Source organism: Bubalus bubalis, chromosome 17, assembly GCF_019923935.1.
Source record: "Bubalus bubalis isolate 160015118507 breed Murrah chromosome 17, NDDB_SH_1, whole genome shotgun sequence".
Classification (NCBI taxonomy): domain Eukaryota; kingdom Metazoa; phylum Chordata; class Mammalia; order Artiodactyla; family Bovidae; genus Bubalus; species Bubalus bubalis.
In genome coordinates, this window is record NC_059173.1 from 8033991 (window position 1) to 8049056 (window position 15066).

The 15066-nt window shown below is 52.1% G+C and overlaps 2 protein-coding genes across 5 annotated transcripts in view; one reads left to right on the forward strand and one right to left on the reverse strand.

Annotated features, from left to right (window-relative positions):
* The window catches only part of WSCD2 (WSC domain containing 2), a 116578-nt gene that overhangs the window by 97515 nt on the left and 3997 nt on the right, over positions 1 to 15066 (forward strand). For all 3 annotated transcript variants that reach the window (XM_006045053.4, XM_025267443.3, XM_044930028.2), the window contains exons 6-8: positions 1944 to 2118; positions 7332 to 7496; positions 9779 to 9979. In XM_006045053.4, the coding sequence (XP_006045115.3) occupies positions 1944 to 2118; positions 7332 to 7496; positions 9779 to 9979 (541 nt within the window). The remainder of the gene's footprint in view (positions 1 to 1943; positions 2119 to 7331; positions 7497 to 9778; positions 9980 to 15066) is intronic.
* CMKLR1 (chemerin chemokine-like receptor 1) overlaps positions 4906 to 15066 on the reverse strand; it is a 79205-nt gene continuing 69044 nt past the window's right edge. Inside the window, exons 2-3 of one of the 2 annotated variants that reach the window (XR_006545484.2) lie at positions 14848 to 14939; positions 4906 to 6718 (exon numbers count right to left, since the gene is read on the reverse strand). The gene's annotated coding sequence lies outside the window, so the exon portion shown is untranslated. Of the gene's footprint in view, positions 6719 to 12140; positions 14940 to 15066 lie in introns of those variants that run through there. The other variant, XR_006545485.2, reaches the window with a different exon arrangement.

Consider the following 15066-nt stretch of genomic DNA (forward strand, 5'->3'; position numbering starts at 1 on the left):
GGAACTCTTCAAGGTCCAGGAGCCATTCAAGGGCAGCCAGGTAACTTCAGGTCACCAAGCATTTCCTGAGTGCTTGCTCTGCTCCCTGGAGGCCTCCTGGAAGGTCAGGGGTGCTGTTCATAAGGTTAAAAAAGGTTTGACCATCTTTTGGTCCAGCTTTCTCTCTTGGGCAGGAATCCCCCTCCCATGGTCTCCCCTCCAGGTGGACATCCATCTGTCCTGAGGGCCCAAGGGGAAACTACAGATCAGCTGGTGGTGAGGGACAAACGAGACGGTGAGGTCACAGGGCAAACCAGTGTGGAAAGTGTCCTGCTGTACACAGAACTGGAGGGAAGGGAAGGTGTGGGCAGGCTGTGGGGGTGTGTGGGGTACAGGAAGGCCCTGCTGCAAGCCTCCCTCTTCTATTTTCCCCTAATCTGCTTAGAGGGGCCACAGGAGAAAACTGGAGGGGATTAGGTGGACAGGGGTCCAAAGCTGCTTGTGCCAAGTGGTGGCGGGTCTGAGACTTAGGGGGTCAGAGGGGGCTTCAGTATGTGTCACCGGCTAGAAAACAGCCTCCATCACGGCCCAGGCTCAGCCACCTGCCTCCCAGCAGCATCTCTCTGATCTTAGGCTAGGTGCTGTAGCTCAGATTCAGTATCTGAGAAAGAAACCAGACCTACCATGGCCAAGCTCACCGGATCCAGCCCCAGAGGTGTGACCTTGGTTTGTTAGCAGATTATTCGTGGACCAGCTACCAGGGAGAATTCGGCTCCATGGATCTGAGCAAATTGGACAAAGGACAATCTGTTGCCCTCCAAATCTCAGGTCCAGCCTGCTCCCACTTAGCTCTTCCAAAGAGCAATTAAAGCAATTAGGAGCCTCTCACCAAGGGTCGGACACGACTTAGCGACTGAATCACAACTCCCAGCAAAGATAGTGGTTACGCATGAGTAACGACATCCTCTTGGCTTTAAAGAACAGTTTCAGACAGCTTTTCCCAAAACATGGGCTTCATACCATGCTCAGTTCCAGAAGATTGACTGGGGAGTAATTCATGGCCATGAGAAAAACTTTCCTTTTTCAGTTTTCTTTCAGGTCCTCCAGGAGAAAGCTACTTCTCAGTGCTGCAATGGCTTTAACGCCTCTCTCCACTACGCTAATCTCCCTTTTGCAGGAAAATGGAGTTGACCCCAGAGAGTTCTTGGCAGGCAGAGTGCCTAGTTAGAATTTAATCACATGGTTTTGTTTCTATAGTATTAGGGTCTATGGTATGAAAATATATGAAAATGCTATTTCTCGACCAGGACTACTTTTGAGAGTGATAGAAAAAAGAAGTTCCCTTTGAAATCTGAATCTGAGTCTCAAAGCATAACTTGAAATTTGTGTCTCAAAAGGGAACAAACAGTTACATGTGCGTGCTCACACATGCATGTTCAGTCATGTCCGACTCTTCGCGACCCTGTGGACTGTAGCCCTCCAGGCTCCTCTGTCCATGGGCTTTTTTCAGGTGAGAATACTGGAGCAGTATTTCCTCCTCTAGGGGACCTTCCCAACCCAGGGATCGAACCCAAGTCTGCTTCTCCTGCATTGGCAGGAGGATTCTTTACCACTTGTACCACCTGGGAAAACAAAAAGTAAAACTATGTGAGGCGATGGGCATGCTAATTAGCTTCACTGTGGTGATTATTTCACAGTGTATGCATATATCAAAACATCAAGGCATACGCCTTAAATAAATGCCCTTTTTATCTGTCAATTATAGCTCAATAAAGCTGGAAAATATAATAGTACAGGAGGTACGCAGACAGGACAGAATCTTCCTAGTGAAGCTTGGGGACCCTCGAGTCAGGGAGGGTGATGGAGAAGGTGGTGGTTGGAACACAAATCCTGTTTGCATCCAGAGTCCAGGCTGCCCGGGGATTCAGTGACTTTCTTCCCTTCCTCTCTCACGTCATCCCCAGGAGTACCCGCTGGCGGCCCTTGCGGGCACTGCCTGCCACTGTGGCTTCCCCACCACTCGGTTCCCCCTCCACGAGAGAGAGGACGAGCAGCTCTGTGCCCAGAAGTGCAGTGCGGAGGAGTTCGAGAGCTGTGGGACCCCCAGTTACTTCATCGTGTACCAGACGCAGGTCCAAGGTAAGCCAGCCCCCGCCCCACTCAGCAGGCCCCCAGAAGCTCTCCCAGCGGCCACCTGCCACCCAGAGGTGCTCCAGCCAGCCCGTCAGCAGGCTAGGGGGCAGAGGGCAGAGGCAGGGCTAGCAGGCGTGGCCAGGCTTGGAGACCCTGGAGGGGCAGCACAGGGAGGGCCCTTGGCAAGCGGGATTCTGGAATATATGAGAGAAGGTTCTGGAGACCTTCCTCTGCAGCCCTCACACTGAGTACCCCCTTGGTGTCTCTTCCTGTAAAGGCGGCAGAGAGATTGAGCGAAAAGACATCTGAACTGGGAGTGGGAGACTTGGGTCTTCAACACAGACCTCCAGCCAGATCACTCACATGGTCCTGGGCAAGTCATTTCTCCTTTCTGGGCCTCGGTTTCTCCATCTGTAAAATGAAGCTGTAGATTGTTGGCCTTCCAGTTCTAGGAGCCTGCAAATTTATAATTTTTTCTTCTCTTTCTCCATCTTACTCATCCTTTCTACTTTCTCCCTTTGCCAGTAGAACCCACACCTAATGTTTATCTCCTCTTCCACCTCTTGGGGGTACCAGGCAGTGATGATGATGGTGAGGATGGTGATGGTGGTGATAATGGTGATGGTGATGATGATGCTGATGGTCATGATGATGGTGATGCTGATTATGGGATGATGGTGATGGTGATGAGAGTGATGATGATGGTGGTGATGATGGTGATGATGATGCTGATGGTCATGATGATGGTGATGCTGATTATGGGATGATGGTGATGGTGATGAGAGTGATGATGATGGTGGTGATAATGGTGATGGTGATGATGATGCTGATGGTCATGATGATGGCGATGCTGATTATGGGATGATGGTGATGAGAGTGGTGATGATGGTGGTGATGATAGTGATGGTGATGATAGTGATGGTGATGATGGTGATGATGGTGATGGTGGTGGTGATGATGATGGTGATGAGAGTGATGATGATGGTGGTGATAATGGTGATGGTGATGATGATGCTGATGGTCATGATGATGGCGATGCTGATTATGGGGATGATGGTGATGGTGGTGATGGTGATGATAGTGATGGTGATAATGATGGGGATGATGGCGATGATGGTGGTGGTGATGGCACTTAGGGACTTTCTTTGTTCCAGACTCAGTGTTGAATCCTTCGCATGCATTTCCTCGCTGATTGCCCTCAGCTTTCCTGAGGCAGGAACAGTCATTATGTCTCCTTTACAGGTAGAGAAACTGAGACTCAGAACAGGACTTACCTGAGATCATGGGGTTTATAAAATTTCTAGATGAATTGGAAAGGTAACTTGTTGGGGTGCTCGGCCCAAAGAAAACCTGCGAAGGAGTACTCCAATGTCTGAGAACACTCTCCACCTATACCTGTCAGCCTGTGCCAAGCCTCATCTCATTTAATTATAGAAGGCCCACAGTAAGCCTATGATCAGGGCAGTATCATCCCCATTTTACAGATGGGAGAACCAAGACTCAGAGGGCTTGAGAACTGGCCACAATCACACATCTACAAGAGTGGTTTGCTCTCAGGTTTCTGACTCCAGGGGCCATGCTAGAAACCTCTGACCACAGGGCGAAGGACACTCCGCACACCCTCTGAAGCCTGGAGAACTAACAAAACACCACTGGGCTAGACTTCCTCTTCATCTCCCAGGACCCTAGCCCATGTACAGTCGGGCAGGTTGAGCACTGCGCAAGCACAGCCTGAAGGAAGAGTGATGCTTGAGAGCTAGCCTGTGCTCTGCCCGCTGTGCTGTGCACTCCAGACGACAGTGCATCTGCTCAGGGGAGGGGGGGGGGGTATCTTGATCTGATTTGCACAAAGGTGCTGTAAGAGCTAGCGGCAGCCCCACCAGCAGGCTGCTCCTGTGTGGCCGCCACTAGGCCAACTGCGGCTTCCTCCCTGGCAGCTGAATCCCGCTAAGAGCTCAGCGAGCAGGAATGTATTTAGCCAGGGTGGCCCTCTGGCTTTATTTACACTCCAGTCAGGAAGGATGAGCTTTTGTTAGTTTCCAGGAAGTGTTGGATAGTCTGTACAGAACTGTGTAGCTACAGGTTGGGGGAAGGGTCACACTCAGCTTAATTATCCCGTGACCAGGAGCAGCCTTGATGCGAACAGGACACCGGAGCCTACTCAGTAGCCCCTGACTGATAGGTTTGCTCATTCCCAGGCCATTACTGCTCTCAGTTTCCCACGTCGCACTTGCAGGCCCCGCACCCTGGGGAGGTTTGAGAGTCACGTGGTTCATGAGGCCACCAAGGGCATGGTCCACGATGACTGCCATGTATTGAGCACCTACTGTGTGCCAGGGACTATCTGAGCTCTTTAGACTGAATTAACTCATCGAATGCTCACAACAGTCCAATGACATAGGTACTGCGATTATTACCGTTTTACAAACATGGCAGCTCAGCAGAGAGGCTGAAGAGCTCGGCCAGGGCCACACAGCTAGGACAGAGCAGAGCTGGGATTCAGACCGAGGCGACCTGGGTCCTGAGCCTGCACTCCTAATCTCAGCTTCTCAACATGCCCTGCGCACGCTTCCCGTGCATTGTCCGTCTGATCCCATAAAGTTTACTTTACAAGTGAGGAAACCGAGGCTCAGGGAGGTGAAAAGCCTTGCTCAACATCACACAGCTAGGCCATGATCATCCTGGACTGCGGCCAGGCCTGTCTGGTTCCGACTATGTACTACACTGCCTCCAGCATCTGTTTTGATTTGTGGGCTTAAGAACCAAACACACTTCCTTTTTAATGCTGAAAATAAACCCCTTTACTTCACCTCCCAGACAGTAGTTAAATGGAGAATTCTATTTTCCGGGGAAATTGAGGGGCCCGGTTCTTTCTCTCTCCCAACATTTTATTATGAAAAAAATGTCAAAGCTCCAGAAAAAAAAAATGGGAAGAGTTACACAGTGAACATGCTAGACTTATCCTACAGATTTTACATTTCTCAACGTTATGGTCTGTTCACCTTCTCATGCATCTCTTCATTTCTCCATCCCTCAATTTTTCTTCCTGGATGCATTTCACAGTAGTTGCAACATGATTCCATTTCAGTCCTCATATCACTAATTGTAATTCAATATTTGCTTACGGTTTTTCAAAGTAACATTTACATAGAGCAAAATGCACAAATTTTGAGTGTACTGTTCAATGCCAACTGGGTCCTATCAAATCCACACCCCTGTCAAAATTATAGAACATAACCACGCTCCAGAAAGTTTTGTATCTAGGCTCCTTTTTTGCAATGTGTTCCCATGAAAACTATTCCCAGACACCTGCTTGGCTTGATAAAGATGCTTTTCCGCTTGTTTGTTTTCCCAAAGTCTGCTCTCCTCTGAACAAACAGATTAAATGTGCATGGCAGGGGAAGAGAGCTGGTCTCTGGCTAGTAGCATCATTACTAAGAGCTCACAGTGTGTGAGCCCTGTGTTCACACTCAATACCCGTTCTCTCTTCTGACCTTCCTGAGAACCCCAGGATGTCACCATTATCAGCGTCCCATGTTACGGGTGAGAAAGCTGAGGTTTATTCAGATCCATCGTTTTTCCAAGGTTACCTACCCGGCAAGGAGGTGGCAGAATTGGAATTTAAGTTTAGGACTTCAGACTTTCCCCTTGAAGGGCTCTTTTGAGAAAGCAGTGTGGCTTGTGATGAGACTTCGTTAATGGCAGCTAATACAGAACAGGAAAGACCAGGGTACCATCTTGGAAGGATTCTAAGGCCAGGATGATGGCAGGTAGCAGATGCTGCCAAGTTAACAAAGCAAGGGAAGGCTGGATTGAATGGTGGATGGTCACTGGTGACTTTAGCAGAAGCTGATTCTGTGCAGTGAGCAGGGCGGAGCCAGGAGGAGCCCCATGAAACGGTGGAAGGAGGAAATGGGATGGGGGGTGGACAACTCTGCCAAAAGTGAGGCTGAATGGGGTGTGGAGTGAAAGTGTTAGTCGCTCAGTCGTGTCCAACTGTTTGAGACCCCATGGTCTGTAGCCCACCAGGCTCCTCTGTCCATGGGATTCTCCAGGCAAGAATACTGGAGTGGGTTGCCATGCCCTTCTCCAGAGCATCTTCCTGACCCAGGGATCGAACCCAGGTCTCCCGCATTGCAGGCAGATTCTTTACTGTTTGAGCCACCCGGGAAGCCACAGGGGTGCAGAGAGAGAGTGCTTGCTGGAGGGGGACTTTTATTTTTAACAATGGAGTTATTTGTTCATGTTTGAATGCTAATAATCAAGTCAGCTGAAAGAGAGAGAGAGAGAGAGAGAAGACATAGGGAAAATAGATGGAGTTATGAGCTGGGGGAGGAGAAAGGAGATGGAACAGACGCTAGAGCAGGGGTCACTCCCTTCTTCCCAGGAAGTGGGGGCATAGGGGAGGAGAGAGGCTCAGAGAGCAGGCTTGGAGCTCAAGGGGCAGGAGAGCCAGGGCAGAGGAGGAAGGGGGGCTTGCCTGCCGTGACTTTATGGTAAGGATTGAGGTCATGGGTCCAGGCTGAAGAAGCAGCGGTAGGGCCAAAAATCCAAGATTCTTTCCTTTTCCTTTTCCACTGCCGAATCTCCTTTGCTGGGCCATCACCTATTAAAAAAAAATCACCACTGTGACCTCTTAGCTCCAGGAGGGGCTGCAGTGGGAGATGCCGAGACATAACACTTTGCATCAGCCCTGACGGTCGTGGCTGAGGGACCAGCGCCCCTGGCACTGCCCAGTCAGGCAGGAGCAGAACACAGATGGGCCCGGTGCTGGCAGGTGTGGAGGTTGGAAGGGAGGGCGGGTGGGTGGCATGAGCCCAGGAGGGTGCAAGGGCCAGGCCGCACAGAGCTTGGAGGTCCAGGTGAAAACCTTGGCCTGGGCCCCATGCAGATGGCTGCCATGTGTGGGTTTTAACCTGGAGGAAAGCATTAAAGGTGATAAGACAGAGCCTCACTGTTCAGGTGAGAAACTGAGGTTGGCGAGAAGGCTCGTCCTCCTGGCTGGCTTTTATTGAACCCCTACCATGTGTGCATCCTTCTTTCATATATTATCTCACAACCCTGTTCCCATTTCCAGATAAGGAGACAACAGGCTCGCAAAGCACCAGCTCCCACAGCTGGGAAGTGGCAGGGTTGAGACTCACACCCTGTCCCTTCTGGACAGTCTCCTTCTGATCGGCCCCTGCCCCTGACCCCTGTCTGTGCCCTGCCCTCTGCAGACAACCGCTGCATGGACAGACGGTTCCTCCCAGCCAAGTCCAAGCAGCTCATTGCTCTGGCCAGCTTCCCGGGAGCCGGCAACACATGGGCTCGCCACCTGATCGAGCTGGCCACAGGCTTCTACACTGGCAGCTACTACTTCGATGGTTCTCTGTACAACAAAGGTGAGGAGGCATGGGGGAATGGGGACCAGACCCCCTGGAAGGACATGGGAGTACCCCTTTCTAAGCACCTACTGCTTGCCACTCAGCTCTCCCAGGCATGTTGATTGAGACCTACTATGTGCTTAGTGAGCTTCCCTGATGGCTCAGATGGTAAAGAATCTGCCTGCAATGCTGGAGACCTAGGATCAATCCTTGGGTCGGAAAGATGCCCTGGAGAAGGGAATGGCTCCCCACTCCAGTATTCTTGCCTGAAGAATCCCATGGACAGAGGAGCCTGGCGGACTACAATCCATGGGGTCACAAAGAGTCAGACATGACTGAGGGACTAACACTTTCACATGCTTGGTATCTTCCCTTCAGTTCACATCCCACAAACATTTCCTGAGATCATGTCGTTGGTATCTCACCTGCATCTGTTTATCAAGCACCTACTATGTGTCTGGGACCTTCCCTCCATTTAAGTCATTCCTTGAGCTCTTACTGTATGCTGAGCACCTCATGCGGGAAACTGAGGCCCAAAAGGCAACAGGATATCCCAAATCACTCACTGAGTTGGAAACACAGCCAGTATCTTGAAAGCCTAGTACATTAGCATTCTAATTGGCTTTGAACAGACCACCCAAATGCCTTGGCTCTCACGGGCACAAGAGGCCGAAATGGTGAAGAGCATAGTCTTGGGCGGCATCATGGCTTGGGTTTGAACCTTAGCTCTGCCTCTTGGCAGCTCTGTAACTTGGGAAAGTTATTTCATGTCTCTGGGACTCGATTTCCTTATCTATCAAATAAAACCCTCATAGGATTATTGACAGGATCAAGGTGTCCACGACATGTAAAGGGCTTAGAGCAGTGTCCGGCACAGAGCCGGTGCTCTAGAAGCCCCCACCGGCTACCCAGAACTTCTTTCAGTTCCTCGGCTTTTGAAATGAAAACCTGATCAGGTCCCTCCTTCCTTTTGCGTTAAACCTTCCAAGGACTGTTTAGTCTTTCTGGTCCAGCGGTGGCGTGAGTGGTAAAGAGCCCAGCTGCCAGTGCAGGAGACAGAAGAGAAGCAGGCTTGATCCCTGAGCTGGGAGGATCCCCCGCAGGAGGGCATGGCAACGCAACCCTGTATTCTTGCCTGGAGAACCCCATGCACAGAGGAGCCTGGTGGGCTAGGGCTACAGTCCATGGGGTTGCAAAGAGTCGGACACGGCTGAAGCGACTCAGCACAGACTTAACTCGTCATCACAACCCCCACAGCCCTCTCTGGCCTCATGCTCCCCTCTCGCCCTCTGCTGTCCTGTACCAATCGCTCATGTGTGACACACCTCTTCCCGTCCTCCACAGGACCTTTGACTGGCTCTTCTCACCTGGGATGGTAAACTCTTCCCCATCCTTCAGTTCTCAGCCTAAGTACCTCCTTGCCCCGGGAAGCCTTTCTGGATGGTGCCTGACTGGGTCAGTGATCTTGGCCAGGCTGGCTGGGCCGCTCAGCTCCGGACTGCAGGTTGGGCCCATGTCTGTTCCGTGGGTCTCTCACCCTCTGGGACCAACAGCTTTCCAGGGCGTGTCCCTCTCACAGTGGCAGCAGGAACACACGCGTGTGCTGGGCTCAGTGTGCTTAGTTGTGTCTGACTCTTGCGACCCCACGGACTGCAGCCCTGCAGGCTCCTCTGTCTGTGGAATTCTCCAGGCAAGAATACTGGAGCAGGTTGCCATTTCTTTCAACGGGGAATCTTCCCGACCCAGGGATGGAACCTGTGTCTCTTGCATCTCCTGCCTTGGCGGGGGGGATTCTTTACCACTGAGCCACCTGGGATGCCCCCAAAACACACACAAGTGAACAGAAACGTGCTGGGTCCTGAGACATTGGCCAAGACCCGTTTCCGCCCCCAGTCCATTGGCCAAAGCAAGCCATACGGCCATTCCCAGCATCAGTGGAGTGGAAATGCAGACTTTGCCCTAAGGGGAACCCTCAGGCAGATCACGTCAGGGCCCCCATCATGGCACCTGGGTGTGAATACTCCTCTTCTGCAGTCCTAACCAGGGCAGTGACTTTACATCCATGTCACTATTCGAATAGTCTGGTTCTCAAGAACTGTGACCCATGGATGCTTTTCAAGTCATTTTCTCCCCCCGCTCCCTGGCACATAGTAGGCGCTCAATAAACATGTGAGTGACTGAATGAGTGGACAAGTGAACATCTAAGGATCCCAGAGGTGGCCTGGGATGGGGTGGGGCAGGCCTCCTGTCTCCCCCAGCTCACTGCCGTATCCCCTGGCCCCCTCCCCGGCTGCGGGAAGGGTTCAAAGGTGAGCGGGACCATTGGCGCAGTGGGAGGACCATCTGCATCAAGACACATGAGAGTGGCCAGAAGGAGATCGAGGCCTTCGACGCAGCCATCCTGCTCATCCGCAACCCCTACAAGGCCCTCATGGCGGAGTTCAACCGCAAGTACGGTGGACACATTGGCTTCGCTGCCCACGCCCACTGGAAGGGCAAAGGTACCACTTGGGAGCGGGGGCTGGGTGCCAGGGTGCCAAGGGCAGTGCGAGGGGCGAGGGCTGTCTCCTCCCCGGGGCCCAGGAGGACACCCTTGAGGGCGTGTGTGAGGTCCCAGGTCCCACTTAGAGCTGAGAAGGTGTGCCTCCCATATGCCACCCAGCCCACGAGCATCACCCTCTGTGAGCCAGGCTGTTATCACGGCATAGAGGTTAGGGGTTGGGCTCTGGAGCAAGACTCCCTGAGTTCAAATTCCAACTCCACCACTTCCAGGAAAAGCTCCTCAGCCTCCATGAACTTGGATTGTCCAGTTTATAAGGTGGAAGTAATAAAACTCAACAAGTCAGCCCTTTAGAAGCACTCAATACACCCTCATGTAATTGATAATGGGATCTATTGGAGAAGGAAATGGTAGCCCACTCCAACATTCTTGCCTGGAGAATCCCTCAGACAGAGGAGCCTGGGAGGCCCCAGTCCATGAGGTCACAAAGAGTCGGACAAGACTGAGCAAGTTTCATTTTTTCCCACACTGATTCAAAGCAGGTTCCACCGTTTCCTGGGAATCAAGAGACCTGAACCCAGGTCAGTGGCAGAGTGGCCATGAGGTCATCTGTGAGCTCCTGTGAGCATCATTCCAATAAACCCTCCCAGCAGAGGTTAAGTGACTTGACTTGCCCTTGGTCACAGCTGGAAAGTCACACTGTCAGTCTCCAAGCGCTGAACATCATTAAGATGATCTGAGCTTAGTGTTCATCTCTGGTGCTCAGTAGATTCCAGAATGGGAGAATGTCTCTGTGCAGAGCAATGGCCCCATCATAGTGGGGGAGAGCTCCAAAGTCAAAACCCCTCAACCCCCCGTATCGGTTATCACCATGTCTCCATTACTGTAATGGCAGTCTCCTCAGTGTTTGTAAACTCCCACAGTTAACCCTGTGTGTGGATGGGGCGAGCTAAGTTCAGGGAGGTTGAAGGCACTGTTCCCGGAAGTGGTGGAGCAGGGGTTTGAACCCAGGGACCACTGAGCGACAATAAAGAATTGATCAGAATGTCCATGGCCACAAATCCTCCCACACAGAGCCCCTGATGCTGAGTAGGTGGTCTGTAAACGTGAGCCCTCCCCGCCTCATTCAGCCTCGAGGAACCAAGCTGCTGCAGCCTCTAGCCCCGAGGGTGTTTCCCACTCCCTCCAAACCTTCCCCATGCCCCCCGCCCCCGACAGCTGCTCCACATCCCAGCCCCTCCCCAGAGAAAACCAGAGCAGACAGGATGACACTAACCCAGCCAGCCAATCACACTCAGCGCTGATGTCATCCATGAAAACCCTTGGGCCTGCCTGACCAACTGTGTGTGCCCTGGCTTCCCAGTTTGCTCAGGGGGCTTGTCTATCCTTTCCCCTGCCGACCCACTCCCTCAGTGGGTGACATTTGTTCCCAAGGGGTAAAGAGGTCTCTGAATTATTTATTTGTAGAACAATCAAAAATGAACATTATTTGTGGCCAGGCTGAGAAGCCCTCAGGCGCCAATGGCAGGATCCTGCTCCAGGAGCAGATGCTCTGCTTGCTGAGCGGCAAAGGACCCAGGAGGTTGCTGTACCCAAGGGTACTCATCCCCGCCAGCACATCTGAATCCTAGGAGGAGCATGGGAAAATCCCAGTGCTCAGACAGCACACTGGACCGCTACAGGGGTGGAGCCTGGACATCGGTATTTTTTAAAGCAGTCTGCAGGCAGGCAAATTGATTCCTTCTCCCTGTGGCTCAGATGGTAAAGAGTCTGCCTGCAATGCAGGAGACCCAGGTTTGATCCCTGGGTCGGGAAGATCCCCTGGAGAAGGAAATGGCAACCCACTCCAGTACTCTTGTCTGAAAATCTCCATGGACTGTCGCCTGAGGAGCTTGGTAGGTGACAGTCCACAGAGTTGCAAAGAGTCGGACACGACTGAGTGACTTCACTTTCACTGTTAGTGGGGAAGATGAGGCCCAAAGAGAGATAGGGGCCTGGCAGGATCACTCAGGCACGTGATGGCAAAACTAGACCCAGCTCTCCACCTCCCAGTAATCCTGAAAGTGAAAGAATTAGTCGCTCAGTCTTGTCCGACGACCCTTTTGCAATCCTGTAGACTGTAGCCCACCAGGCTCCCCTGTCCGTGGAATTCTCCAGGCAAGAACGCTGGAGTGGGTTGCCATTCCCTTATCCAGGGGATCTCCCTGACCCAGGGCTCAAACCTGAGTCTCCTGCACTGCAGGCGATTCTTTACCACCTGAGCCACCAAGGAAGCCGACTGCTCCAAATAAGAAGCTCGGGACTCACTTGGGAAGCTCACATGGGACCAGGCACTTAGCAGTCTTTATCTCATTTACGTCTTCTAATTCCCTGGGGAGGTAAGAAGGGCCGCCGCCACCACTGGTAGCAGAAAGTCATCCCAGGAAGGGAGCGAGTCACGTGTCTCAGGTGCCAGGAGTTGACTGAGCTGAGATTCAAACCCAGGCATTAGCCACCAGACTCTCTTACCCTGGGGTGTGTCTGACCTGGTGCATTCAAAGGTTCCGCTCTTCTGGCATAACCCCTCCTCTCAGGTTAAGGCAATTCCTAATTCCCAGGAGCCACCTTCCCTCTTCTTCCCTATTCAGGATGACTGGGAGCTTTAGAACCAGAGATAAGGGAGACATCAGGAGAGGCTGAGCCCAGAGGCTGCAGGGGATGGGAAGTATGGGACACATGTCCCGCACTGGGGGGCCTAGGCCCCCTCGTTAGTCTGGGACGGTGCTTCCTTCCAGACCTCACCCAGGGCTTCAAGTGCTCTGCCTGAGTGCCTTCCCCAAAGAGCCCCCTCCTCACGGCCCCCACTCTGCCCAGTCCTCCCATTTTCATTAACATCCAACCCCTGGAGGCACTTGAGTTTGAGACCCGTGCTTTAGGGTCCTTGTTCCAGCAGCATCAGTATCACTTGGGAATTAGGAACACAGATTCTCAGGTTCCACCTCAGGCTTCCTGGATCAGAACTCGCATTTTCACGAGAGTCCTTCCAGAAGCTTCCACATGCACTTTAGAGTTTGAGAATCGTTGCTTCAGGACACCATCGGCCTAGAATGTGAGGGTCACTCCCACCTAAGGGCAGAGGTCAGCCACCTGCTGAGCGTGTCCACCCCACCCTGCCCGCACCCCCTCCCGGTTACAGCTGGGTCAAGGCTCCTGTCACCCCTCCACCCACCCACCCCCAGCTTTTGGTTCCATAACGTTAATTTTACGATCTCCCTGGAGTGAGTCCAAAGCAAAGTTTTATGTGATATGATTACACAAGGTGAATTGTCCTGGATCTGTTTAATGAAACAGAGACCATGTTTAATGATTCCGTGGGGAATTAAATACAGTTAAGCCATTAATCAGGCTCCGGTTCCTCCCGTCGACAAGACGAAGCAGAGAGTGGTCAGCCCGTGTCCTGCCAGGCCCACGTGAAGAGCAGTTCCGGCGGAACCAGCACTCATTACCAGTGGTCCGTGGTGTAGCATGCCTTTATTACCCAATTTGAAGGCAGCCATTAATTACCGGGAATCCTGAGCTAATTGAGGGCTTTTGTTTTTCGTTTTTATTCTTCTTTCCAGTGAAGTCATTCAGGAGCTTCAAGTGAGGTATCTCTGCTATAAGAAAGGGTATGGAGGGAGCACATATCTGCTGCCCATAAAGGACTGGCCACGTGGGGCATCTCAGAGATGCTGGGTACCAACATCAGGACTATGGTAGCCATAGGACTTACGTGGTAGCCCAGTGGTTAAGGCTTCGCACTTTCACTAAAGGGGGGTTGAGTTTGATCCCTGGTCAGGGAATCTAGGATTCCACATGCCATGCGGCCAAAAAAATGACAATAATTGTGGCCAACATTTATCCAGCACTTCCTGTGTCTCAGGTCTGGTGGCAGGGTCTGCAAGTCTTATTCCAGTTCCGTTTGTACAGGGGGAGGTTTTAGCAAGGCTTCCATTGTGAAGATGGATAAACTGAGGCTCAAGGACAGTGCTTGGCGTCCCAAGGTCACACAGCCAATATGAAGAGGAGCTGGGTTTTGAACGCTGGCAATCTGACTTCAAAGTCATCTGTGAACAAACCCCGTATCTTAGACGACACCTGAAGGTGAGGCGAGCGACCGTAGACTAGGATCTGGGGCACAAAGAACGCTGGAGATGCGCAGATCAGGTGCTCTTAAAGGGTTTGCTAGGAGGGCAGGAGCCAGGCTCAGTCTGGGATAGATGCAAGTTCGAATCCTGCCACGGATGCCCACTGTGTGGGCTGGGGCAGTTGGCTGCATGTCTCAGAGCCTCCCTTGTTCCCGTGTATATAAAGGAGCTGGTAATTCCTCCTCTCCAGGCTTCTTGTGTGCACTGCCCAAGACAGGGCCTGCAAAGTGCCTGGCACAGCCCCCTGGCTCACAGTAGGTGTTCAAGCAATGTACATTCCCACCCCAGGGAGGTTTGGAATCCACATCTCCCTCCCACTGCATCCAAGGCCGGAGCCATCCCCTGGGGGACGCAGACCATCATGCAGATGGACCCTTCCTTTTCCTAAGGCCCACTCTCCAGGGACCTCTTGAGATGGTCACAAGCCTGGAAGTCCAGATATGTGGGCTGCTGGGTGACCAATCGTCATCTCTGTCCCCCTGGGCTTCTGCCATGGGAGCGGCCGTTGTTCTGAATCCCCAGGGATGCTGTGAGATGATGCAGGAGCGGGGAAACGCTTCCGCAAAATAAGGAACACAGACTATACACATGCTAGATTTTTTCCTAATCACACAGATACATCTGGTTTTAACCCATTATAACAGTAAGGGCCCAATTATCTAGATACATTGTAAATAATCTATTTGAAGGCTAAAAAAAATACCTCTGTCATCAGCATAAATATTTTCCAAGCAGCCATGGTGTTCCAGGGAGGCGCTGGGGGAGCAGGAGCCTCGCCACAGATTCTGATGTGCTCTGCAAAGAAAGAGGAACCCTTAATCACATCGCCACTTGGCTGCTGGGAATTTCAATTTAGTTCAACAACCATTTATTAAGCCCCTGCTGGGTGTAAGGCAGTGGGAGGGAGTGGGGGGTGAGGCTT